The sequence below is a fragment of the Agelaius phoeniceus genome, chromosome 23 (genome assembly GCF_051311805.1).
Source record: "Agelaius phoeniceus isolate bAgePho1 chromosome 23, bAgePho1.hap1, whole genome shotgun sequence".
Lineage (NCBI taxonomy): Eukaryota > Metazoa > Chordata > Aves > Passeriformes > Icteridae > Agelaius > Agelaius phoeniceus.
The window spans coordinates 5640099-5666205 of NC_135287.1; the positions used below are offsets into that span (position 1 = coordinate 5640099).

The window sequence follows — 26107 nt, forward strand, 5'->3', positions numbered from 1 at the left end:
TTAATGAACTTTTTTACAGAAATAAAAAATCCCCAGGCCTTGCTCCGATCACAGCAAATTCAGCAGCAGGCACCAGCAGGCAATTACAGTGTGGATTTTCTGACTGCTACTACAGGGCTGCAACCATGAAATGTGTGCTGTTAAATAACAACACTTAGCAATTCCGTGGCATTCTGTATTTTCCCGAGTGCTAGGCACACAATTAGCTAATTGAATTCCACGGGGTTCCCTGGGAGACGGTGCTGGAGGAGTTATTAGAGGATGAAGTCACTGCCTGGCTTTCTGCAGCTCTCCACCTGCACTCTTCGCTTTCCAGCAGCACAAAAATCCCCTGGAATGACCCCAGCACTGGGAGGAGCTGGTTAATAAAAGCCACAGAGGTGAGCTCTGTGATCCTAAAGCCATAAAATGGGATTTTCCAGTTATGAGCAGATCTGCAGGACACCCTCCCCTTCTTTAGGGACCCAAAGCCATCAGGAGCCAGTGATGCCCTCTGCAAGTCCGGCTCTGCAGGTCTGGATGGAGAATCAGCCTGATCCCAACCAGGATTCTGCACTCACAGGTCCTCTCCCACCTCACCTGGCTCAGGGAGTTTGGGAGGGAATTGTCCCTCCTGCCCTGTCACTGAATTTGGAAGGGAATTGTCCCTCCTGCCTTGCTCCAGTCATTGAGTTTGGGAGGGAATTGTCCCTCCTGCTGTTGCCCATGTCACCCTGAGACAGCCTAGCAGTGATACTGAGTTTGGGAGGGAATTGTCCCTCCTGCCCTGTCACTGAATTTGGAAGGGAATTGTCCCTCCTGCCTTGCTCCTGCCCCTGAGTTTGGGAATTGTCCCTTCTGCCCTGCCCGTGTCACTGAATTTGCGAGGGAATTGTCCCTTCTGCCTTGCTCCTGCCCCTGATTTTGGCAATTGTCCCTCCTGCCCTGCCCCTGTCACCCTGGGACAGCATGTGAAGGGCCAGCCCAGCAGGAAATTATCCCTGTCATGCAGCTGCCTGGCAAAAAAAAAAAAAAAAAAAAAGTATTTTAAAGCATGTAGGCACCTGTGCTGCCCTGCCATGCTGGGATGTCCCTCCTGAGAGTGGTTCCTGGTAATTTTTCCCCCTGCAGCAGCCACTGTGCTGCTGAGCACTGCAGCAGCTCCTGAGCTCCTTCCAGCATCGATTTTGCTGGCGATCCTGTTCTGCAGCTGTGTGTGTGTGCAGGACCTCGATCCTTATCTCATTTTTAATAACCCAGAGTGCCTGGGCAGTGGGGAGGCAGTGAGCAGTGCCTGCATGCTGGGGACAAGCCCAAAGAGGGAATCCTTCACTGCCAGGCCCTGTCTGCACAAAACTGCACCCAGTGAGTTGCCCTGCCTGACTTGAGGCACTGGGAAACCTCCTTTACACCTTCCCCCTTAGAGTAATAATTTTAATTGTTTCAATTATTCCCATCTAATTGTCAAGTATTTTGAAATTTAAACCCAAGGCTCTGGAAGGAGCAGGGTTTGCTCAATTCAGTTGCACCAACAGCAAGATGCCCACTCCATCCCTCTTGTACACACACAGTTTGATCTTCCTCTCCCAATCACTGCAAGGACTTGATTGGATTTTTGGATCTGCTGATTAACAGCCTCCAAAACACCCTCCAGCAGGAGAAACTCACTGCTGGAAACTCAGCACTGACCTCACTCCCCTCCAGCCCCCTGGCAGCACCAAAAGCTGATTTACCCCTGATTTACACCAGAACCAGGACACTCTGTGCTGTCCCTGCTCTTTTTTCGTGTGGGATGGGAAAGGAGAACACGGGGCCAAGGCTTCCATTTCTCTATTAAACCCTGACTCTGGCAAAACCTCCTTGTTCAGAGAGGTTGGTGCCCAGGAAAGCTCTCCAAAGCCAGAGTGCAATTTCCATCCTGAGATTTCTTGGCAGCTTTTGTGTAAGAACCAAGCCTGCAGCGCCAGCTCAGCACAGCTCTGGTGACATCACCTGTGTGTGTCATTATTCACCATTTTGGGGTTAAAAAATATCCCATTATTCACCATTTTGGGGTTAAAAAAATATCCCATTATTCACCATTTTAGGGTGAATAAAATATCCCATTATTCACCATTTTAGGGCTAAAAAAATCCCATTATTCACCATTTTAGGGTTAATAAAATATCCCATTATTCACCATTTTAGGCTTAAAAAAATATCCCATTATTCACCATTTTAGGGTTAAAAAAATCCCATTATTCACCATTTTAGGGTGAAGAAAAAATCCCATTATTCACCATTTTAGGGTGAATAAAATATCCCATTATTCACCATTTTAGGGTGAATAAAATATCCCATTATTCACCATTTTAGGGTTACAAAAATATCCCATTATTCACCATTTTGAGGTTAATAAAATATCCCAGAGCAGGTTCTTTGGGCAAACAGAACTCCAGGGAGCCTCTCCTAGGTCATGGAAGGCAGAACTAAAAAAACTTCACAGAAAAGCAGCTTGACCCTGCAATGGTCATTTCCTCACCCCCCAGCCCCAGTGACCAAATTTCCCCCAAAAAATCACCAAACCTCCTCAGTCAGAGGTGGAGAAAATTCCTGCCTTGTCCTCTCTGGATCCTGCTGCCCTCAGAGCTGTAAATCATCCCAAAGCTCTGCTCAGAACACATTTATTTGTTTCCTCAAGTGGACAATATTATGTTAAGTGCTTTCCATGGTTTTCCTGGAAGGCTCCATTTATTTATAAACTATGGATGGAGTCAATACGTTTCTAATGGGCCGCATGTAAAAATCAATTCCTCTAGGAGGGGAAAAAAAAAATGGAAAAAAATCATCACAGCACCAATTTGAGCAGGTAAGTGGATGAGCCAGAGCAGAACATTTTTATTAAGTAGGTAGGAGAGGATCTACTCAAGATCTACTCAAGGCAATGCTGGTTGGCCATTCAGGTGGGGAAGGAGAAACTGTGACCTCAAGTGAGCTCAGGGGCAATTTAGGGGAGTAAATTAATATTTATTAATATTATTAATAGTTAAATTAATATTATTTAAATTAATATAATCTATAATTGGATTTCTTTTCCAAAAAAAAAGGACTGATGTGCCTTACAGGTCTTGAACCTCCTCATGCAAGGCCAGCTGTTAAATTTTGGAGGCTGTTCTTCAAACAAGAGCACTTTTAGGAAAATACACTGCTCAAACCTCAACTTCTCTGCAGGGAGATTTGCAGGGAGACAAATGCACAGAGAGGTCAAGTGCTAAATGTTGGGACCTGAGAAAAGACAGCTCTTGGAAAAAAAAGGGGTGGGAAGTAGGGAAAAAGAGAAGGAAAGAGATTTGCCCTCCTTCCCACCTCTTTTTTTCCAGAGTTTCCAGGGGGCTGGGGTGTATCTGAGAGAATTTACCCAAACATTGGGAATCAAGCACAGGGATCTGGTCAGAAAGTAACAAAACTGAGGCAGCAAAAGGCAGGGAGGCACAGCCACTGCTCTGTCTAAACCCTCCTTCCCTCAATGCTAACTAGAACGAGGAGAAATTGCCTTGGCAGCCTTGCAAAAACCTGATTTGTTTGCCCTGCTAGCACATGCCACTGAAAATATGATCCATAAATCCCAGCAATGATCAGGGCTCTCCAGAACACTTCACAGCAGCTGCTGGGAGGGGAATCTGTCCCAAGGCATTGAGGGATTCTGCCTTCCTCACCTGGGCAAGGCACAGGGAGGTCAAACACCGCGGCCTGCGCTGGAGCTCACAGCCAAAAATAAGATTATTTCACCACAAAAAGGCAATTTCACCAAGCCTAAGCCCCGGTCAAAGCCTCATCTGTAGCTCCCTTGTCCCTCTGCTCGATTTGACATCATCCCTTCCTTCCCAGGGATGTCACCCTGCTGACAAGCTACAGCACAAATGTGTGACACTCTCTGGGGGATTTGGACACCAATTTCCCCTCCAGCTCCAGCTCCAGGCTGACAATTCAGCTCAAAAACCTCATCCTGTGCGAAGACCTCTTTATAAATCACCAAACAAAGACGAGAAAGCGGGAAACAAGACAAAAACCCCAAAGCTCAACTGATTTATCTGGTCTGTGGGAGTTGAACACGGCAGCTGTTTTATCAGCAGCAACACCTGCACACAATTTTGTCAGGGAACAAAACTGCACCCAGTGAATTGCCCTGCCTGACTTGAGGCACCGGGAAACCTCCTTTACACCTTCCCCCTTGGAGTAATAATTTTAATTGTTTCAATTATTCCCATCTAATTGTCAAATATTTTGAAATTTAAACCCAGCCTGAGGTCTGGATATTATTAAAAAAAAAAAAAAAAAAGCAACAAACCAAACAGAGAGAGAAGAAAAAAAAAAAAAAGACAAAACCCAATAGCTCCACAGAATTAACAAGCTAAAAGAATTAATTGTAGCGTGGGGTTTTGAAGGCATCCAACATCCCCTCCTACTCTGTGCTGCTGATTTCAGGGATTTCCAGTGCTGGAAGGAACATTTTCTTCAATGCACAGCAGTCTGCTTTCAATGGTCTATTTGTGCATTATTATTGTTGTTATTATTATTATTATTATTGTTATTATTATTGTTATTATTCTGCACATCATTGCCCCCCTCACATGGCCGTGAGCTCTGTGGAGACCCTGCCAGGCAGAAGGGAAGGGATGATGAACAGCCCTGAGATTATCCCAGCACCTTTTCTGGGAACTCCATCCCTCCCCAAAAGTCCCTGAGCCAGGGAACCATCACCACATGGAGATGCCAGGGAGAAAATGGGATTTTTTTGCCAGGGGATGGAGGCCAGGAGTGCCCCAAACGCAGGATGTGGGGAAGACAAATGCACCAGACCTGAGAGTTCCATGAGGACTCCTGGAAAATTTGCCAGGCTGCTGCTGCTGACAGGAACAGGCCCCTGGAGCTGGCTGAAGGAGGCTGATAATGAATTTGCACGCAGGAGAGGAGCCTGTGGATATTTTTACACCAGCTCCCATGGAAATGTGCTGGGGGCTGAGGGCTCCTCCTCATCTGCCCCAGGGATCTGCTGGGAGGGCCCTGGTGCAGGCACCAGGCTGGGACAGAGGGGGCATCACCCCCAAAATCCCCTCCTGTGCCCCAGCACACACAGAATCCCCTCCTCTCTCACTCACAGAGAGCAGAGCTGTCAGCTGGGATGTGCTTATTTAATAAAATTAATGCTGAAAGACAGAAACAGAGCTCCCCTCTAGAGCTGCAGGGCAGGTGTTTAATTCAGCATTTTATCCTATTTTCTCCTCTTTTTTTTCTTTTTTTCCATCTCCAAGCAGCTCAGTGCTCTACAGGCTCTCTGTTCCCTTTCCTGATGGGTTCTCTCTCCATTTAAGCCATTTTTTTCTGGCTCCCCTTGACAGTAGTTCCCTCTGATTTTATCTTTTCTATTAGGCAGTGATTGCAGAACCTCAGAGGGTTCATTAGGAGCTTGATAATCCCTCCAGATTTATGAGCCTAAATTGCTCACTCCCATCTCCAATCCCCATTTAAATATTACTAATTTCCTTAAACATCTCTTCCATCTGCCCAGGTTTTGTCTGATGTCACCTTCCCCATAATGATCCCTGCCAAAAATCCCGTCAGTTCTGCTACGGGCTGGGCTTTTGAACAAAGTGGTAAAATAACCTGGATAAACAGATTAATACCCTGAGAGAGTGAATGGCAACAAAACTCATTTCTTTCCTCACCTGCCATTGCTGCATTCCACGAGATGAATGGGTTTGAAAGGCAAATTTCACCTCCAGCAAATGCTTAATCACACCCGTGCTCAGGACTGGGGTGGGGGTGGAGGTGGGAGCTTCATTTTTAGAGCAGCATCCTTGAGATGCTGCTCAGACAACAGAAACAACTCTAAAAAAGAAGAATTTTTTTGCAGAATGTGCTGGTGATGTGAGGTGGAAATCCCTCACTGTGTGCCCAGCCCTGCTCTGTGGGACTGGGAATGGGCTGGGGAGGGCAAGAGGGGCAGGAAGAGCTGTGGGAGCACTGGAGATGCTCCTGGGAGTGGGAAAGGTGGGGATGGCACTGTCCCTCTGCCAGCACTGTGACATGGTGACCTGGGGCACTGAGCACAGCCCCCAGCTCCCTCCCTGTGCCTGTGCTGCCCATACCCAGGGCATGAACAGAATCAGTGAAATTTGCCTGGCTGGACTGACCCCTGGACTGGACACCAGCCAGGAGCCTCATGGGCTTCTCTGTTCCCTGCATTTCTCCCTCTGCCACCTCCCTCCCCTTCTCCTTTCTCCACTCTGTGCCCCAACTGCTCCCAACCCCTCCATTTCCCTCCTTCCCCTTCTCCCTTCTCCACTCTGTGCCCCAACTGCTCCCAATCCCTCCATTTCCCTCTTTTCCCTGATCCTTTCTCCATTCTGTGCCCCAACTGCTCCCAACCCCTCCATTTCCCTCCTTCCCCTTTTCCCTTCTCCACTCTGTACCCCAGCTGCTCCCAACCCCTCCATTTCCCTCCTTCCCCTTTTCCCTTCTCCACTCTGTGCCCCAGCTGCTCCCAACCCCTCCATTTCCCTCTTTTCCCTGATCCTTTCTCCATTCTGTGCCCCAGTTGCTCCCAATCCATCCCTTTCCCTCCTTCCCTTTATTCCTTATCCACTCTGTGCCTCCATTTCCCTCCTTCCCCTTCCCCTTTCTCCACTCTGTGCCCCAACTGCTCCCAACCCCTCAATTTTCCTCCCTCCCCTGCTCCTCATCCTCTCCAGCTCCCTGCCCACACATTTGGCTCCGTCCCTTCCCGTCTGTCTCCCACCCAAACACAAAGTGTGATTCAGCTCTCTCAGCTTCCCTGCCAGAAATATTAATAGAAATTAGAGAATAGGAGAATCATTAGGGCTGGGAGGCAGCTCCACTTCACCCCATCCAGGTTTCCATCAGCCCCTCAGGAGCACTCACAGCTGGGTTCCTCCTCCCTCCATGGAGGAGAAGTTCCTCTGATGTTTATTTTGGATTTACACTGAGGGGTTTAACCACACCATGATCCCATTAATGTTATTTGTGGCCATAAAGCCAAACCATTCCCTGCTCTCAACATTTATGGGATCATCCCTTCCTTTGTCTCAGGGCTGTGATGCCTTCCTGGTGCTCATCCCTGGCCTTTTCCTGCACAGGGAATGGGATAAGGGACGGGGTGACAACATCAGCATAACCCCAAAAAATCAGGAAAATCAGGACAACCAGGACAACCAGGATCCACCCATCTGCTGGAGCTTCCCAAAGACCTGCACATGTCATTGCCCCACCTCCTGTCACAATGTCCACTATTCCAAGCTACAATGCTACAAATAGATGAAAAATATATATACAAAAACTAAAAAAAAAAAAAAAAAAAAAAAAAAAAAAAAAAAAAAAAAAAAAAAAAAATCCTGAGGCATCATTCCTGCAAAGCTGGGAAGGTCTTGAGGAGGCAGAAAACGATTGGTGCAGCATCCAAAGGCAGGAATTGTGGACATTGTGACAGGAGTTGGGTCAATAACATGTGCAGGTCTTTGGGAACAATCATTTTCCACCTCCTCAAGACCTTCCAGCTTTGCAGGAATGATGCCTGAAGATTTTTTTTTTTAGTTTTTTTTAAATATATTTTTCATCTATTTGTAGCATCATGGCTTTTAAATATGTAATTGTGGAGTTTCTAGTGATTTTCCTGCCCTTTCTCACATGTTAAACAATAAGCCAACCCTTCCTAACACATTCTTGAGATTCTGGTTAGTCTGATTTTAACACCAGGAATTTCTAACGAGGACATCTTGTTTTGAACCAGAATTTAAGAGATGTAACAAGACACAGAACAACTCCAAGGGGCAGACCCAAGGGCTGGTTGCTGGGGCAACTGGTCTCTTGTTGGATGTACCTGTTAGATGAACTAATTAATTAACCTGATAAAAACTGTAGAAATTCAATACCATGTGTGCACAGAAAGCTTTTGTTACAGAACTGCTGTTGGAAATATTTTTTTTTTATATTATTTGGAAAGATTTTGCCTTTTGATTCCAGCAGCAGGTGACATCCCTGCCTCCCTCCCCAGCACACAAGGCTCTGCCTGAGGATCCCATAGGTCAGGGGGATCAGCTCCCATTAAAATGACTCCACACTCAGGCAGGAAAAAGCTGGGAAAAGCTCCTTACCAGATTAGTGAAGATATAGGTGTAATAGGCAGATGCCATCCCCAGTTCAGCTGCCTGTGAAGGAGAGGAAAAAAGAGATTAAACCAGAGCCTGACAATCTCCAATCTCCACTCCTGCAAGGCAGAGCCAGGGCCACATTTTGCTTTTTGAGGCTTATCTCTCCTTGCAGGAAGGGAGGGTGGGGCACAGCAGCACGGCTGGACCTGGGAAATTAAAGTCTGGGGAAGGAATTTTGCAGCAGGACTGAGCTCAGCTGGGGTCTCCAGCACACAGCAGCCCTGAGAAAGCAGCTGCACAGAGGGAAATGACCCAGCTCCAGGCCCTGGGAGCACCCCTGCTCTCTCCATGGCATTCTGAGATGGAATTCAGGGACTCCTGCATCCATCCAAGGTTAACTCTAAGGAAATCGCCTGTGGAAAGCAGAAGTTTCTAAACTCCCAGCAGAAAAGCTTTTTTACAGACCCCAATGGTCCTCAATGGTTTGGAAAGGTGAGGTGGATCCTGCAGCCCCAGTCCTGAGAGCTCCAGAACCCCTTGGGATGAGGAATTCCATGATGTTTTAAGAGGAAAATAAGGATTTCTGCTTATTTTCTGTGTGGATGCTGCTTTGCTCCTGTTTTGGGACATAACAAGGGAAAAGAGCAGCTGAGAGCTCCAGGCTTGTCCCTTCCACCACAAACACCAAGATGGAGAGAGAGAGGCAGGAAAAGCTCCTGGGAGTTGCAGGAAAAGGACAATCAAGCCACTGGTGGTTTTCCAGTTTTATCAGTCAGATTTGGGCTCAAATCCCACAAATTAATGAGCATGGATGAGACCCAGTAACTCAGCCTGCTCTCCAGAATTGAGACAGGGCTGTGCTGGCCACAGAAATAGAAGAAAACAGGGCAGAACTGTCCAGGGATGCAGAGAGAAGGACACAGAATGTTCCACGGGGATGATCTGTTCTAGAGATCACAGAGCAGATAACTGAAGGCCTTTCCCAAAATTCTCACTGCACAAGGAGCTGGTTGTGGGAACAGATGCTCAGGAAAGTGGGGCATTAATCTGCAGATGCTCCTGGAAGCCTCTGTTCCACTGCCAAGCACAGCTGCTCTCAAATCAAGCTTCCAGACCCTGGCAAAGAGGTTTTCCCAGCAGTCCAGACCACACAGAGGAATGGGAGGCAAGGAGGGAAGGACCAAAGCACCTCACTCCTGCTGTGAGCCCCTTTTATCCCTCCCAGAAGCTGGGACAACACAAAGTGAGGGAAGGAAAGACAGAAAGAGGCAGCTGGGGCTGCACCTCTCCTTTCTCCTGTCTTTTAGCTGTTGCTGTGCAAACCTGAGGCCACCAGCACTGTGCCCAGCCCCTTGGCTGCACATTGTCACCCTGTCCCTCACCCAGGTGACACAACAGACTCAGAGAAGCCAAGGAATCCCCTGAACCCAAAGGAGCCCCCCTCCCTCATTTTTCACCCCCTCCACAGCAAACCCTGGCACCGATTCCCCCTGCTCATCCCTTCCTGGGGACAGTGACAAGGCCAGCTCTCCCTGTGGCCCACTCTGAGCTCAGAGGTTTGGTTCCAAGGGTAGAAAATCAAGGTGGGCAGCAAAGCAGTGCCTGTGCCATCCATTCAGCCAGCCCTGGCAGCTGGGAATCTGGGAGCCATCCATGTGTCCCCAGCCCATCTGTGGAGGGTGAGGGATGAGAAACTGGGGATTCCTCTCACTGTGCAGGGCTGCTCTGCTGGGACCCAGCAAACCCACAGAGCGTTTTCCCTGCTGTGGGATAAGACATGGCTTCACCTGATGCTCAGCACCACCATCCCTGGCTCCCAATAAAACACCTCCCAGCCTGCCAAGGTGCAAGAAGTTGTCAGACCAGGAGCTGCTTGTTTATTACCCTTCATTCCTCCGGTCCTCCAGCTGGAAGAACTGGGTTTGACTGGGAAATGCTGGCGATTTCTGATGTTTCTCAAGGGTGGCAGAAGGAGGCTGGAGCTGGGCAGGGAGGTGTGGGTGCCTGGAGAGAGCTGCTGGGAGCCTGTGGGAAGTCACTATAGCAACAGAGGAGGGGGACAGCCCTCAGCAGCCAGGCAGCAACAGGGGAAAAAGGGGAAAACACACACACAAAAAAAAACCCTGAGAAGATAACCCCAAAAAATCCCCCAAATTGTCTATTTAGAAATTAAAACTGCATGTTGTGGGATAAAAATCTTTTGGGGGGAGAGAGGACTGATAAAAACATCCCTGCTGGATGTCACCAGGGGTAAATCTGGCACTGGCAAGGCCTTTGGATGACACATTCTGTGACAAAACAGCCAGGACAGTGTGGAAAGCCAGGGGGATCCCAGAGCTTGGATCCTGCCTCCCTTCAGGAATGTGCTTCTTGTTCCCTCCAGGATGTGGGAAACTCTGCTCCATCTGGAGCCACTGCTCAATTTTGAAGCAGGCTATCAAAACAAGCACTAGAAACTGCAGCCAGAGACCATTTAAAAATAAACAGGATTAAAATAAAATCTCGGTTAATAAGACAATAAAAAGAAAAGGAAGGAAAAAGTTAGACACCTAATGGGAGGGGAAAAAGGAGGCACAAGAGTCATTTCAGAGAGCTGAACAGTCCTTCACAGCTCTTGGATGGCAACACCACTTGTGGAGAGCAAACACATCCCCTCAGAGCAATTCAACCACCACTTGCACAGATCCAGCCCTGGAAATCCCATCAATGGCAATTCCCCTCTGGGCAGAGCCAATTCCCAGCGCTGCTGTGGGAATTTTCACATTTCAATTGATGCTTAAATTTTAGCTTTCATATTTTTCAGGCTCTGTGCTGCCTAGGTGAGCAGTTCTGAGCTTCACATCAGGGGATGGTGAGCTCTGTGCACAGAGCAGGGAGACAAAACAATTCCTGCTCCAGCTGGGCACCAAGGACAAATGATCCAAATCTCAGCCCAGGAGCACAAACACCGTGGGCTGGAGAGAGAAAAACAAGGATGGGACTGCAGGGGCTAAAGCTGGAATGGGACAATGAACTGCAAGGTGCAAATGGAGCAGAACTGATCCAAGGGAGAGACCCCGGGAGCGCTCGTGCATTTTGGGACCATCTTGGGTGCATTTTGGGACCATTTTGGTTCACCTTGGGTGCATTTTGGGACCATTTTGGTTCGTCTTGGGTTCATTTTGTGACCATCTTGGGTTCACCTTGGGTTCATTTTGGGACCATTTTGGGTTCACCTTGGGTTCATTTTGGGACCATCTTGGTTCATCTTGGGTGCAGCCCTGGCTGGGCTCTTGTGCTGCCCAAGGTGGATCCATTGAGACCTTTAATGAATCCCTGCTTTATTCATTAGCTCTGGCCAGCCTCTGCTCTAGGCCAGCCTTACAAGGAACTACAAAATCCCACAGGAGCTGGCTGGGGGGAGCAGCAGCACCACGAGGGACAGGGGAGGGACACTCACTATCAATACAAGACTACCCCAACGTGGGAATAATGTGCTCTGACTCTAAATGACTTCAGAAGGCTGAACCATTGCTTTGTTAAGCTATACTATAGTATATTAGGGTTCTATATGATATACAGTTCTATGTTAGAACTACAGTAGAACCATATCATACTAAAAAGATATTAAAGAAAAATCCAACAGCCACAACACAGCTTTGACTGTGTATTAATTGGTCCATCAATATCAACAACCATCAGAAGAGTCCAATTAACAAATCACTCTCAGTAAACAATCTCCATAACAATTCCACATGTGCCAAACACCAGGAGCAGCAAGTAGAGCTAAGAATTTTTTTCTCTTTACCTCTGAGCTTTCTCACTGCCTTCCCCAGGAGAAATCCTTGGGCACGCTGTGCTTGCTGCTCCCTGTACATCTCACCTTCTGCAGGATGGTGTGGGACATGGAGGCAGTGGCATGGATGATGATGGTGGCTTTGACTGTGTATTAATTGGTTAATCAATATCAACAACCATCACCAGAGTCCAATTAACAAATCACTCTCAGTAAACAATCTCCATAACACATTCCACATGTGCCAAACACCAGGAGCAGCAAGTAGAGCTAAGAATTGTTTCCTTTTTGTCTCTGAGCTTTCTCACTGCCTTCCACAGGAGAAATCCTTGGGCACGCTGTGCCTGCTGCTTGCTGTGCATCTCACCTTCTGCAGGGTGGTGTGGGACATGGAGGCGGTGGCATGGACAATGATGGTGGCTTTGATTAATTGGTTAATCAATATCAACAACCATCACCAGAGTCCAATTAACAAATCTGTTTGGGTAAACAGTCTCCATAACACATTCCACACGTGCCAGACAACATGAGCAGCAAGTGAGATAAGAATTGTTTTCTCTTTATCTCTGAGCTTTCTTACTCAGAGAAATCCTTGGGCACGCTGTGCCTGCTGCTCGCTGTGCATCTCACCTTCTGCAGGATGGTGTGGGACATGGAGGCGTTGGCATGGACGATGATGGTGGCTGTCTTGTCGTCCCTGATCTCCTTCAGGAGCGGGGTGGGGTCCCGGCTGTCGTCCAGCATCCGCACCGACAGCGTGTCCTTGGAGATGAGGAACTGCCGCAGCAGCTTCTCCAGGTTTAAAAGGCCTTGGGAGGAAAGAGAGAAAAAGGACAGAGCCCTGTGAGTTTGAGCCTTGGTTCTCCCATGGGACACGGTGATGGTCCATGGCAGGATGCGTTCCTGAAGTTCTGGGTCTGGGCACTGCAAAGGAGAGGAGTCAGTGCTTGGTCCAGCAGGGAATGAAAAATGATGGAGTTATTAGTTTTCCAGTTATTCCAGCTGTTCCCCAGAAAAAGAGAGTGTAAGAAAAGGATTTGGGGCTCAGTTCTGGGTCCAGCAGGGAATGAAAATTAATGGAGTTACTCCAAATGTTCCCCAGAAACAGGGAGAGGAAAGAAAAGGATTTGGGGCTCAATTATGGGTCCAACAGGGAATGAGAAATAATAGAGTTATTCCAGCTGTTCCCCAGAAAAAGGGAGAGGAAAGGAAAGGATTTGGGGCTCAATTCTGGATCCAGCAGGGAATGAGAAATAATAAAACTATTTCAGCTGCTCCTCAGAAAAAAAAAAAAAAAGTGGAAAGGATTTAGGAGTCATTGTTTGGTCCAGCAGGGAAGGAGAAGTGGTGGAGCTGCTCCAGCTCTTCTCCAGGAAAATAAAGTGTCCCCAGACTCCTTCAATACAAGGTCCAGACAAGGTCTCCATTATCTCCCTGCATTTGGGATTGTTCTGCTTACTGGAGGATTATTCCTCCCCCTCAGCCTTTGCATTTCCAGCTCCCAGATTAAGTGCCCAGGAAGGTACAGCCTTTTTGGAGCTCTTGGAGCACTCTGATGGGTAGCTGCTCTCTTCCAAGGGGATGAGAAGCTCTGCTGAGAGTTGGAGGTCACTGCAAAAATACAACATTAAAAAATCGTGACAAAAATAAGGATGGGCTCCTTCCAACACAGCTGCCTTGAAGCCTAATAAGATGTCAAAACTCCTGCTGCAGATTTTGTTAGTCAAGAAAGCAGCTTTGATAGAGCCTCTCTTGTCTCCAGCTGCTGAGTTTCATCAAGAAATAACCTCCTGCCAAGTTTGATTGACCAGAGGAACCAGCAGATGGATTCATCAGCAAGACACAGACAGCATAGCCACACATCCCATCCCCTCAGGAAGACAACCCCAAAAGAGGGGGGAAACAGAGCTGGAGAAACAGAGCAATCAGCAGGATCACAGCCCAGCTGGCAGAGAGGCAAATTAACCCTCAAGTCAGAGTTTTACTCTTACCCTGCCTTATTTTTGACTGCATGAATCCACTCATTCCCCAGCAGGTCAGGAGGCAGGGAAGGGTCCCAGCGGGGTGGGATCAGTGCTGGAGCTCTGCTCTCAAGGGCTGCCAGCACTGCACCAGGTAACAAAAATAAAGCAGGGCAGGAAAAGGGGCACAGCCAAGATTAGGAGCCCCTCCTTCCCAGGGAGAGGTTTAAAGCACTCTGAGCTTGCTCTGAGCTCCTGGCAATGCCCTTGCCTCTCCCCTTTCCTCTGGGTACGAGCAGGAGCACAGCAAGGGGTTATAAAACAGCTGTGCCAGGACTTCTCTGGGTCACATCAGCTCCTTCTCCTTCTTCACCAGGCAGAGAACTCACTCTGCTTACAGCACACCAGGACCTCACCTGAGCACTTCTTTTGTCTTCTAACCCAGGTGAACAGTAAGTTTTTCCTAAGCCCTCCATTTGACCCTCGAGGATGTGGAAAGGTTTATTTTCACCTCATTCCACATCTGCAGGGGGCCAGACAGCCCTGGAAATCACAACCCTGACACTACCAAGTTTGCTTGCAGCTCATCCCAGCAAACTCTGCTGCTGTGAAACCCAGGAAAATTTTTCTAAAGCTCATCAGGCACAGAGAGGAAGAAGTGGAACCAGGGAAATAAATAAAAAAAAAAAAAAAAAAGGCATCATTTGATCTCCACCTTCAGCTCGAGGAAATTATCATTTCTAGCACATTAGATCCTACCTGTAGCCTCATCCAGCCTCCTGCTTGCAGCTGCTCTTGCTGTGTGCAGGGAAGTCTCTATTGTGCAGAGATTCCCCTTTGTTTGATGCTGAGAGGATGTGAGACTCTTGCTGCTGCTGCTGCTGCCAGACTGGCACTTCAGAGGGATGTGAACCCCACAAAGGCTTGCAGACTCCTCCTGGCACCTTTGAAGTACCAAAGTGAGGACAGAGAGGCTGCACCAGGCACCTGCTGCTCGAACACTCCCATGGGGAGCTCTGAGAGAGGTTCAGGCTGGCCTGTGGCAAGTCCTGACTTTGATTATTTGATTTTTTCCCTCATGCAAACATCTGGAGCTGGCAAGAGCAGCCTCACTCCCGAGCTCTCAGCAGCAGAGCCGCTCCTGGGAAGGAGGAAAGGCAGGAGCTGGAGCATTCCTGGAGTTCAAATACATCTCTGGAGTACAAATGCATCGTTCAATGCTCCTGGGAAGGAGGAAAGGCAGGAGCTGGGGCTGTCCTGGGGTTAAAACACATCCCTGTTCAATGCTCCTGGGAAGGAGGAGAGGCAGGAGCTGGGGCATTCCTGGAGTTAAAACACATCCTTGTTTAGTGCTCCTGCTGATGGAGGAGCTGCTCCTGGGAAGCAGAGGCAGGAGCTGGAGCTCTCCAGGAGTGCCACATCCCTGTTTAATGCTCCTGGGAAGGAGAAGAGGCAGGAGCTGGGGCTGTCCTGGAGTTCAAACACATCCCTGTTTAGGGCTCCTGGGAAGGAAAAGAGGCAGGAGCTGGGGCTCTCCAGGAGTGCCAGGTCCCTGTTTAGTGCTCCTGGGAAGGAGAAGAGGCAGGAGCTGGAGCTCTCCTGGAATGCCACATCCCTGTTCAATGCTCCTGGGAAGGAGGAGAGGCAGGAGCTGGGGCATTCCTGGAGTTAAAACACGTCCCTGTTTAGGGCTCCTGCTGATGGAGGAGCCTCAGGGCTGCTGATGGTTCCACTCCTGGACATGGATGGTTGGGGAGAGAACATTCCCATCATCCAGCCTCGGTTTTAATCCCAACACTGATGCTTCAAACAGCCCCCTGGATGTTCCCATGTTTAACAACAGTATTTTAAAAAAAGGACCAAGGATGTGCACAAGGCCCTGGACCTCATTACCCTGGTCACCTTTCCCAAGCACTGGGTGCTGTCCCTTCCCCTCTGGCAATCAGAGAAGCTCCTAAAATGTCCATGCACTCCTCTAATTGCCTTTTTGGGTTAAGATTTCTGTGCAGCCATACAAAACCTTCCAGAGCAGCTCCCAAACCAGCTAATTCTTGAACATCACAGACAAACTGAGTCAGACACTCTTATTCTGTCCACCAAACTGAGTCACACAAATCTCATTTACATTTTACATTCCCCAGGGCATTACACTTAGGCTGGCCCAAGTTCTTTGGCTTTAAGGGTCATTTTCTGCTCCTGCCAGGGGAAATCACAGCCAGTCCCCAGAGGAAGGATGTGACAGGATGAGTGTGGCAGGGCAGGGCCCGGGGGTCCCATCACAGCCTCACACTTCAACCAAAGCAGCTCCAGCTTGCCCCTCCTGGGATCCAAATAATAACATCCCTCAAAACAGCCTTTCCTCACTGATGAGCAGGCAGCTCTTATGCTCCCCTCAAGGGAACCTTCCAAAAGCCTGAAATGCCTCCAGTTAGTTGTTTAAGGACTGTGCTTAGGAGCAGTGCATGTCCTAAGGGAAAATCAGGGTTTGTGCTCCTACATGAAGCTCAATTAAGCCTTGTCTGTGCTCTGTTACAGTCAGGGCTTGTTGGGCTTCAAGCCTGGCTCAGATCAGCTCCTTGCTGAGCACAAAGAGCTGGGAGGATGAAAGGCTCCTGTCCCACTGCTTCCCTGGGTCTGGGAAGGTCTCAGCACATCCTAAATATTGAGTTATCCAGCAGCACCAGAGCGAAATAAATTGGATTGCTTCAGGTAAGAGGGTTTGATCCAGCTAAATAAAAATCATATTAATCATATTAATTCCAGTGGGAGACTCCTGGCCCAGGAGCAGGGCAGGGGTGCAGAGCCCTGAGCCTCCTGCACAGCAGCTGAGAAAACCTAATTATCTTTGCTTCCCTTCTTGCTTAAGGTTAAGGTTAGACAATGAAAAATTCCAGCTCTGGGAGTGATGTGGGAGACCATTTGCATGATTTTAATTGCATCATTTTGAGCCAGGGCCTTTCCTGGGGTGGATGTGAGCACTGCTCACCAGGGTGATTTACTGACCCACCTCAGCCTGCTGCCCTGGGGGCACAGAGAGCACAAAGAGGAGCTAAAAACACTTCTGTTCCCTGAGTCCCTGGGCAGGAATCTTCCACAGCAGCTGCTGCTTCTGGGGAGTTTGCTAACTGGGAATGGTGCTGGCCCAGTCAGAGAGCAGCATTCCTGCTGCCTCCTTCTTCCAGGTTTTTCTAAGCCTTCTGATGTTTACATCCCTGTAATGAACTTTCTCAGATTTATGCAAATAATTATGGTTTTGCATTCTTTTCTGGAGGAGGAGAAATTTGATGGGCTGTTGGTTTGTGCAGTGTCATTGGAGAGGTGGCACTGTCACCCTCCAATCCACTGTCACTTTTGGAAATCTATAAATGCCGGAGCCAGAAAATAAACTTCCTTTCTTTTTACCTTGGAGGTTCCAGAGTGTGTCATTTTATTTTGTGTCCTGTAGTGACAAAATCCCAAAGCTGTCCCTGCACTCAGAGTGGTTCCAAAGCTCCCCCTTCCAGGCTGCTGTGGCCACCCCAAATCTGCTGCACGCTGACCTCAGAAAGCCCAGGACACGCTGAGATCAGGGATGCTGAGCCTGCTCCTGCCACAGCAGGAGCTCTGCAGGGATGGAGATGGCCCTGGTGAGGAGGAGATGGCCCTGCTGAGGGGGGATCTGGCCCTGCTGAGGGTGGAGATGGCCCTGGTGAGGGTGGAGATGGCCCTGGTGAGGGTGGAGATGGCCCTGCTCAGGTGGATCTGGCCCTGCTGAGGGGGGATCTGGCCCTGCTGAGGTGAAGATGGCCTTACAGGGATAGTTATGGCTCTGCTGAGGTGGATCTGGCCCTGTCAAGGTGGAGATGGCCCTGCTGAGGGGGGATCTGGCCCTGCTGAGGGTGGAGATGGCCTTACAGGGATAGTTATGGCTCTGCTGAGGTGGATCTGGCCTTGTCAAGGTAGAAATGGCCCTGTCAAAGTGGAGATGGCCCTGAAGGGATGGAGATCACCCTTTCAAGGTGGATATGGCTCTGCTGAGGTGGAGATGGCCCTGTCAAGGTAGAGATGGCCCTGCCGAGGGTGGAGATGGCCCTGCAGGGATAGATATGGTTCTGCTGAGGTGGATCTGGCCCTGCTCAGGTGGATCTGGCCCTGCTCAGGTGGATCTGGCCCTGCTCAGGTGGAAATGGCTCTGCTGAGGTGAATCTGGCCCTGCTCAGGTGGAAATGGCTCTGCTGAGGTGGATCTGGCCCTGCTGAGGTGAATCTGGCCCTGCTCAGGTGGAAATGGCCCTGCTCAGGTGGATCTGGCCCTGCTCAGGTGGGAGCTCCATTGTCCCCATGCACAGTCCCCAGCAGATGCAGGCTGCAGAGCCAGGAGGATGCTCTGTGCTGACTGTTACTCAAATCCCACTTTTAGGCCACAAACTGCACGTGGCTTTGGGCAAGCCACATTTCAAAGTGCTTTACATGCCTAAAAATAATCTCCAGAACCAGGCCTACGCCTTTCTTAATTTTTTTTTTTTTTATCCAAAGCCCCATCTGTGGAAGCAAAACACTCTTCAGATGGGCAAACAGAAGGCAGGATAATCTCTACCCATATACCCATCCCCTTTCCTCCTCTGAAAAAACTCCTCCATGGGGCACCAGGGTGGAGAAATGAGTGGAAAAGCTGGGCTGAGCAGAGACATGAGGAGCATAGCACCAAACAAAGAGGAGACGAAGCAGAGGGGCAGGAAAAGCCAGCCTGGCAAGGACTTACATTCAGCTTTGGCACAGATGAGGCAGGCAGTGGTGCAGTTAAAGAAGTTCAGGATTCCTGCCACGGCCACGCTGATGTCGGTGTTGCTGGGGTGGAGGTTGAGGGTGGTGAACCTCTGGAGCTGCAGCTTCAGGAACTCCTCTGGAGCCACTTTGAAGTGAGGAACCTGAGCGTGAGGAGGAGGAAAGAAAATATAATTAAAGAGGAAATAGAAATAAAAACAAGTAACTCTGTGATAAAGGGCCTGTGGTGTGAAGCACACAGCAGGCAGAAAGTGGAATATCCCAGTAAAACTGCAGCAGCAGCACTGGAGTCAAGAGGGGAGGGTGGGACTCGTGCAGCAGCAGAGGAAAATAATTATCACAGCAACAAAAACCACGGGAAGGAGTGGAGCAGGAAGAGTCTTGCTGAGCCACTCAGAGAAAGGCATCAGGGACTGTGATTACAGCACAGGAAACCTTCCCTGTGAGCTCAGCCTAATTAGCTGGGGCACTAATTGTGGCTGGGCCCAGCCTTCGTTGGGGAAGGATTCAGGGACACAGGGATCATCCAGGGCCCTGAACCCAGCCCCTCTGCATGGAGGTGCCACCAGGTAATTAATTAATTAGCAGAGATGAAGGCAAGAACAGGATGACCCTGTGTTGGTGAGGCTGGGCAGGGGAGGAACAGCACAGCAGCCAGAAGCTTTGGGCATTTCTGACCAACAGGAGGCCAGGCAGGGCTGGGAGCACCAGGGCTGGGCTTGTGATGGATGCAGCAGAGCAGCAGCTGGAGCAGGATGTGCTCCAGGGGGAGTTTTGGGAGCTGGGAAGGCTCAGGGCTCTGCACATCCTGCAGGCCGCAGCCACATTTCCCCTCACAGAGAAAAGCAAGGCACGATTCCTCCCAAGACTATTCCTGGGTTTCACATTCTCTGAACCTCAGAGAATGATCAAAACAACTCAAATCTCATTTGCTGTGCCCGTGTTTGTGCCAAAGTAGAATGCAATATGGAGATTTACCCACAGTGATGGTGTTTTGTTTCCTTGTCCTGTCAGGGCCACGTGTGTGTCAGAACTGTGGGCTGACAGTCATGAGATTCTGGGCAGTTGAGTTGAGTGCTTGGCAGATTCAGTTTAGATGTAATGTAATAGAGTGTAATATTGTTGGGAAGGATGAGAGTTTGACAAGAAAGTCTCACAGATTTGTGTGCTTGGCAGAAAGATTTTTTGAATGTAGAATCTGAAGAAGGAATAGAAATAAAAGGAAGTTTTGATCTAGAAGAAAAGAATTGCTGAGCCAATCTCACTGGATAACCAAGGAGGCAAAGGGTGTGTGAGTTAGAAGGGGTTTGTATGGCTTAGAGCAAAGGATAAACCCACCCCAAACAAGAAGATGTTTGTACCAAGCACAAAGAGAGCACAGGCAAACAAGGCAGCAAATGTGGCAAGTAGAAAAAAGGTCTCAGAATTTTCCACTGCAAGAAAACTGAAAACCAACTTTGAGCTTCAACTGTAATGTACTGACTTTGAGTGATTGGAGAACAGTAACACGAATATGGTAATTACAGTAGTTATGATAGGCTAGAGGTAAAAGTTAAGGTACAGATTTGTGCTACTCTATTGAGATGCTCAGCAAAGAACAGTATAAAATGCATTGTAACCAAAAGAAAAGGATATAATGCAATGTAACCAAAAGAAAAGGATATAATGCATTGTAACCTAAACTCAGGGTCTCCAGGCCTGCCTGCAGCTGGAGCTGACAGCTGTGGGCACAGCTCTGTCACCCACGACCCTGGACTGCTGTAATGTCTTGGATTCAATAAACTGCATTTTGAAGAGTCCCTGGAGTCCCACATCCCTCATTTCGACTCTTACATAATATAATATAGAATAATATAGTATAATAAAGTAATTAATTAGCCTTCTGATAAGATGGAGTCCTCCTCATCATTCCTCCCTGCCACAGTGATCCCTGCAAATACAAAGCAGACCACGGACGGAGCAGCTGGACAGACACACAGACCGAGCCCAGGCTCTGCAGGCTCAGCCAGATAAAGAGAGGCAATCTTGTTTTCCTTCTGCCAGGTGAATTATTCTGGAAGAAGCAGAAGTCGGAGGAAGGGAAACATCTGCCACAGCTTTGTTAGCAGCGTGTCAGGTCCTCTGTGCCTCCTTCCGAAGCCATCAGCCCCTGCCTCCCACCTCTCCCCTCCTGGGAGAGCCCATTAGCAGCTCCTGAAGGCTGCTTCAGTGACAGCAGGAGCTGTTGGTTAGCGAGGGAAGTTAAGGAGTAATAAGCTGCTATCTGCCTTGATTCCAGCCCGCAGCCCTCACCCAGGAGGGAAAGGTGGATTTCCATAACCAGAGCAGACAGGGCAGCTCCTGACCACTGCAGGGAGGGATCCAGACCAGCCCGGGTTCAGAGATGCAGAGACAGGGGAAGGAATCCAGCCCTGTCCAGTGTTCAGCCCCTGCCTTCATCCCCAGGAACCCTCCTCCCCATCCAGGAGCTCTATCCCAGGGCAATTCCCCTTTCTGGACAGGGAAAAGGGATTATTGTGTGGCAGGAATCTGCACAGAACATCAGGGCCGAGCACAGCCCTGTCCAGTGTTCAGCCCTGCCCTCATCCCCAGGAACCCTCCTCTCCCGCCCAGGAGCCCTGCCCCAGTGCAATTCCCCTTTTGGGACAAGGGGAAAGGGATTCTTGGAAAGAATCCACAAAACACAGCAGGGCTGAGCACAGCCCTGTTCACCCCTGCCTTCATCCCCAGGAACCCTCCTCTCCTGCCCAGGAGCCCTGCCCCAGTGCAATTCCCCTTTTTGGACAGAGGGAAAGGGATTATTGTGTGGGAGGAATCCACACAGCACCCAGGGCTAACACAGCCTTGTTCAGCCCTGCCTTCATCCCCAGGAACCCTCCTCTCCTGCCCAGGAGCTCTATCCCAGTGCAATTCCCCTTTCTGGGCATTCTTTGGGCCTGAGGGGGATAACACAGGGCAGGTTCATCCCCAGAACATCAGTCCCTGCAGTGCTTGCCTGGGGCCACTGCTGCCCTTCCCTGAGGGTGCCTGCAGGCACGGGGGCTCTGCCTGGGTTCTGCCCCAGCTGATGCTCCTGGTATGTAAATCCCAGGGAGTTCCTGCAGGTTTACACCTCATGGAGAGAACCAAACACCTCAGGAGGGCACCAGCACTCACCTGTCCTTCCTGAAGAAAAAAAAAAAAATAAATCGGGAGCCTCAGATCAGAGACTCGGGATGAATCTGAATTTCAGGGGAAAACCACATGCAGAGTTCCCTTTCCTGGCATGGAGCACATGTCCTGAGCATTTAGCAAGAGAAAACACTACAAAACACCCCCAGGAGACCCCTTGTGCTGCAGCCCCGTGTTCCAGGGCTGGAGGATCCCTTCCATCCCTTCCACCCCCCAGGAACAACAACCAGCACTCATTAGTGAATGCCAATTATTTACAGTGCTCAGTGCCAGCCTCCTCTGTTGGAAGGCTGAGCTCCAGAGAGAGCCACTAAATGGCTGAGAGATGTTATCTGCCTTTAAAGGGATGAACTGTGGGAAGAAAACTCAATTTCTTCTCCAGAGTGCAGAGCCAGATCCGTGTAGGAAGGTTCAAGGCTTATAAAATATTAAATCCAGCACATAGCCTGGACAGAGATTAAAAAAAAAGGGGTTGAACTGGATGGAGGAGCAGTAAACATAAAGCTCCCCAAGAATGTGCACAAAGCCACAGCAGGAGATTTGGGTTTGCATCCAGCAGGGTGAGCTTTGGGCTTGGCAGCCCTCAGTGGGGACGTGGTGATGAATGTGAGGAGCAAAACGGGGTGCAGAGAGGAAAAGGGAGGCAGAAAGAGGCAGCAGAGGGAAAAGGAAGACATTTCAAAGGTCTGTGCATGAGGAGGAGGGGGATCAGCCACGCTGTCCACTCTGACATCACAGAGGAATTTCCCACTTACTTCTTTCTCCCCACAGATGTTGCTGATGATGGAGCTGGAGGCTGGGCTGGAGGAAGGCCCCAGGACTCCCACCACGCCTTTGGGGAGGATCTGGCACACTGTGGGCAGCAGAGAGAGGGAACAGAGGTCAGAATTCATCCCACATTCCAGCAGACAGCCATGCTCTAGTCAGGATATGGCTCATCTCCTTCCCACAACACCCTCTGTGCCATTTTCATGCCCAAAATCCCTTCATTCCCCCTGAAGTGCTGTCACCCTGCCTGTGGCACTCTCCATCTTCCCCCAGCCTTTTCAAACCCCACCTAAACTCTCCCCAAAACCCCAGAATCTTCATTTCTGACCCCTTTCTGTCCCCAGGACAGAAACATGAACTAAACTTTATGGAAAGATGCTAAACACAGCAGTGACCTGGCTTTAAAGCATCAAACAGACTTATAGCAATTTCTCCCCTCATCTTTGCAGAGTTCAGTGGTAAAAACAAGGATTTCATTGCTGGTTTTCATTTGTTTTGTGTTGTTCTCTTCCTGGCAGTAGTTAAATCTTCTGGCTCCCTGCCACCAAGGTTAGCAGAACCATAAAAAACACCTGAAAAACGTGAAGTTAAACCTCTTCCTGGGTTAAACTGCAAGGCTTTTTCTGGTCCTTTTAATTCACAGCCAAAATGCAGCTGAATTTCACTGCCAGGAGCAGCGCTGCTGGTGTCACCTCCCTGGTGCCATCCTCATCCCCTGCATCACTCAGAACCTTTTCTTCAGAGCAGGAAAAACCTGAACAGGAGGCGAGAGCCCCTCATGCAGAGCAGGAAAAAGCTCCTGAGGTTTCCAGGAGGGGAGAGCCCCTCATGCCTCAATCCCTGAGCTCCAAAAGCCCCCTGAGAGCTGACCGGCCTCAGCATCCTCACACACTCAGCTTTTCCCCAGACAAAACCACATTTGCTCAACTGGAATCTTTCTGAACACAAAGGAGGAACCAAAAGGGAGAAAAAGGCACAAAGCTCTTGTGAGTTCTGGCCAGGGCAAGCTCACAATGTTTCTGTGTGTGGAAACCAAACCGCTGCATCCCAAGGCTGAGATTTCAGCTCTCATCGCTGTCAAACCTGCCTCTTCCCCTGGCTGGCACCTCAGAGCAGCAAAGAGCTGTTTGAGCTGGAAAAATTCAAACCTGAATGTGGTTTTATTTTGGTAGTAAAGTGAGCTCATCATCAAAACTGCTGAGCTACAGATCAGGGAGGGGTTTTAGTGAGTTTGAGTCTTTAAATCAAGGCTGGAAGAGGATAAAAGCTCACTGTGCTGGGGGTGGTGCTAGAACAGCAAGTTTGGGGTCGAGTGTGGGGTTTGGGAGGGGAAAATCTACAGTTTCACGTTTTCCCAGAGAAGCTGTGGCTGCCCCTGCATCCCTGGAAGTGCCCAAGGCCTGGAGCACCCTGGAGGTTGTCCCTGCCCATGGCAGGAGGTGGAACAAGATGATCTTTAAGGTTCCTGCCAATCCAAACCATTCTGTGATCTCTGGCCTTACACTCCTCCACAGCCTGGAAAACGAGGCCCAAATCTCACTTAATTTGTCACTTTGGGGAATTGGTTTTGCTTCTCTTTTGAAGGAAAAACTCCTTATCCTCCCCAGTCCCTGCTGATTGCTCCAACTTCTTACAGAAAGTGCTCATGAAATGCAAACATCTCCTCTTGGGTTTTCCTTCCTCCTCAGCTCCCTCTCCCTCCAACAACTCAATCTCCTATGGAGGGATATTTTTCTGCAGCATCTTCAAAGGAATCCAGGGCTTGCTTTTCCTCCGTGCTTAAAAAATTTACAGGCACTTAAACCTCTCCAGAAGATCCTTTTAAATAAGAAGCACCAGCCTGAAAGCCTCAGCAGCACTCATCAGTGCCTCTCAGCTCTGCCATTCAGCATCCGTGAGGAAGGAGCTGCTCCAAGCCCTCCCTTCTTCACAGGTCACCAGCACAAAATTCCTGGGGAGAATTCCTGGTTGTGCTGTGCAGGGGGAAAGTTTGGGGAGTGATTTTCTTCTCGTGCCTGCTAGCAGGAGCAAAAAGTGGGTTAAGTAGCCATAGCAACAGGGTTGCAACAACTGGAGGAAGAAAAAGACCTGGCTTATCACTACCAGGGGGAAACATCCACAAAAATGAAGGAAAATGAACGGAAACAAAGTGGAGGTGCCTGAGGCAAAGGTTTGGACCACGTTTGGAAAGCTTCTCTTGTAAGCCAAGCACATTTCCTGTTTCAGAGCGTTACCTGGTGCTGTCAGGGCTCACAGGGAAAAAAGGCTCGACCTTGCTGCTGCCATGGGCATCCACACAAACACTTGCAGGATGTGGAAATGTTGGTCCTGTATCCAAAATCCATCCAGTAATCCCAGGGACTGTAACTATGGATGATTCCAGACCCCTGCCACTCCAATCCCTTCATACTGCAACGCCACAAAAGCTGAATGCTGTGCAGGGCCCTTTGGGAGTGCTGCAGGCTCCAGCAGCTCTGAGTTTCTGCCCCAGTTTTGATGTTGTTTAGAATTCAGGGTCTCAAAAGTGCTGGAATTGAAGTGGCATCACTTTAAGAACCTCTTAACCCCACTGACCATCCTGGATCAGGTGTGTGCTCAGGGCACAGGGACCCTCCTTTTGTACAGCAGGGCAGTGCCCAACCATTTCCCTGAGTGAATTTGGGAATTAAACCCAGATCTGGGCACTTGGGACACAGCAGGATATTTTTCAAAGGAAGGCAGAGCTGCAAACTTATTTTTGAACATGAAAAAGCACAACAAATGAGGAGCTCTTGGTGCTAAATGAATGCACATCCCCTCAGACATGGCCAGAGTGCCTTTCTCTTCCTGAGATCCCAGGAAAACATTTCCATGAATCCTCCCCTGTTCAAAGCAGGGCTGGAAGGTCCCTCCAGAGAGAGGAGCCACCCCCAGGGCAGAATCATCTCATTCAGAGCACACAGATACCTGAGCAGGGTTTCAAACAGAACACACAGAAGATTCCTGGTTATAATTCAAAATGAAACAGCAGGGAAAGTGTGGAAACACCTCAGGAGCTCCCTGATTGCAAAACACAGCTGAGATCTCCAGAGACAGGGACTGGCCATGGGATTCTCAGAGAGAAAAACACCAAGTGCATAAAGAAAAGGGGTTCTAGAGATGCTCCTGGAGCTTCCCCTGTGCTTCCTGACAGGAACCTGTCCCCAGACAGGGCTGGAGAGGCTGGGGAAGTGTCCAAGGCCAGCTCGGACAGGGCTTGGAGCAAGCTGGGATAGTGGAAAATGTCCCTGCTCATGAAAAGGGGAGGAACAAAATGATCCTTAAGGTCCCTTCCAAGCCCAACCATTCCATGATTTCCTGATAACCAGAGCAGGCTGAAAATGAAACTGAAACATGAATAAACAAGATGTGTCCCAAAATAGTGGGACAGGTAAAAACAACACATTGGAGCCAGCACCACTGAAAGGACCCTTTGGAAAGGCACTGAAATATCCATTGTGTGGGCAAATCAAAATCTCCAATTCTCCAGCTGCTGCCTGACCTGCCCTGGATTTTCTAATCTTA

The 26107-nt window shown here is 49.2% G+C and overlaps 1 protein-coding gene across 4 annotated transcripts in view; it reads right to left on the bottom strand.

Annotated features, from left to right (window-relative positions):
- Positions 1-26107, bottom strand: part of GRIK4 (glutamate ionotropic receptor kainate type subunit 4) — a 216189-nt gene that overhangs the window by 54650 nt on the left and 135432 nt on the right. For all 4 annotated transcript variants that reach the window (XR_013185015.1, XM_054647485.2, XM_077189837.1 and 1 more), the window contains exons 4-7: positions 22552-22649; positions 18603-18768; positions 12532-12710; positions 8130-8183 (exon numbers count right to left, since the gene is read on the bottom strand). Coding sequence is in view for 3 of the 4 variants with exons in the window: in XM_054647485.2 (XP_054503460.1) it covers positions 8130-8183; positions 12532-12710; positions 18603-18768; positions 22552-22649 (497 nt within the window). In the remaining variant the exon portion in view is untranslated. The remainder of the gene's footprint in view (positions 1-8129; positions 8184-12531; positions 12711-18602; positions 18769-22551; positions 22650-26107) is intronic.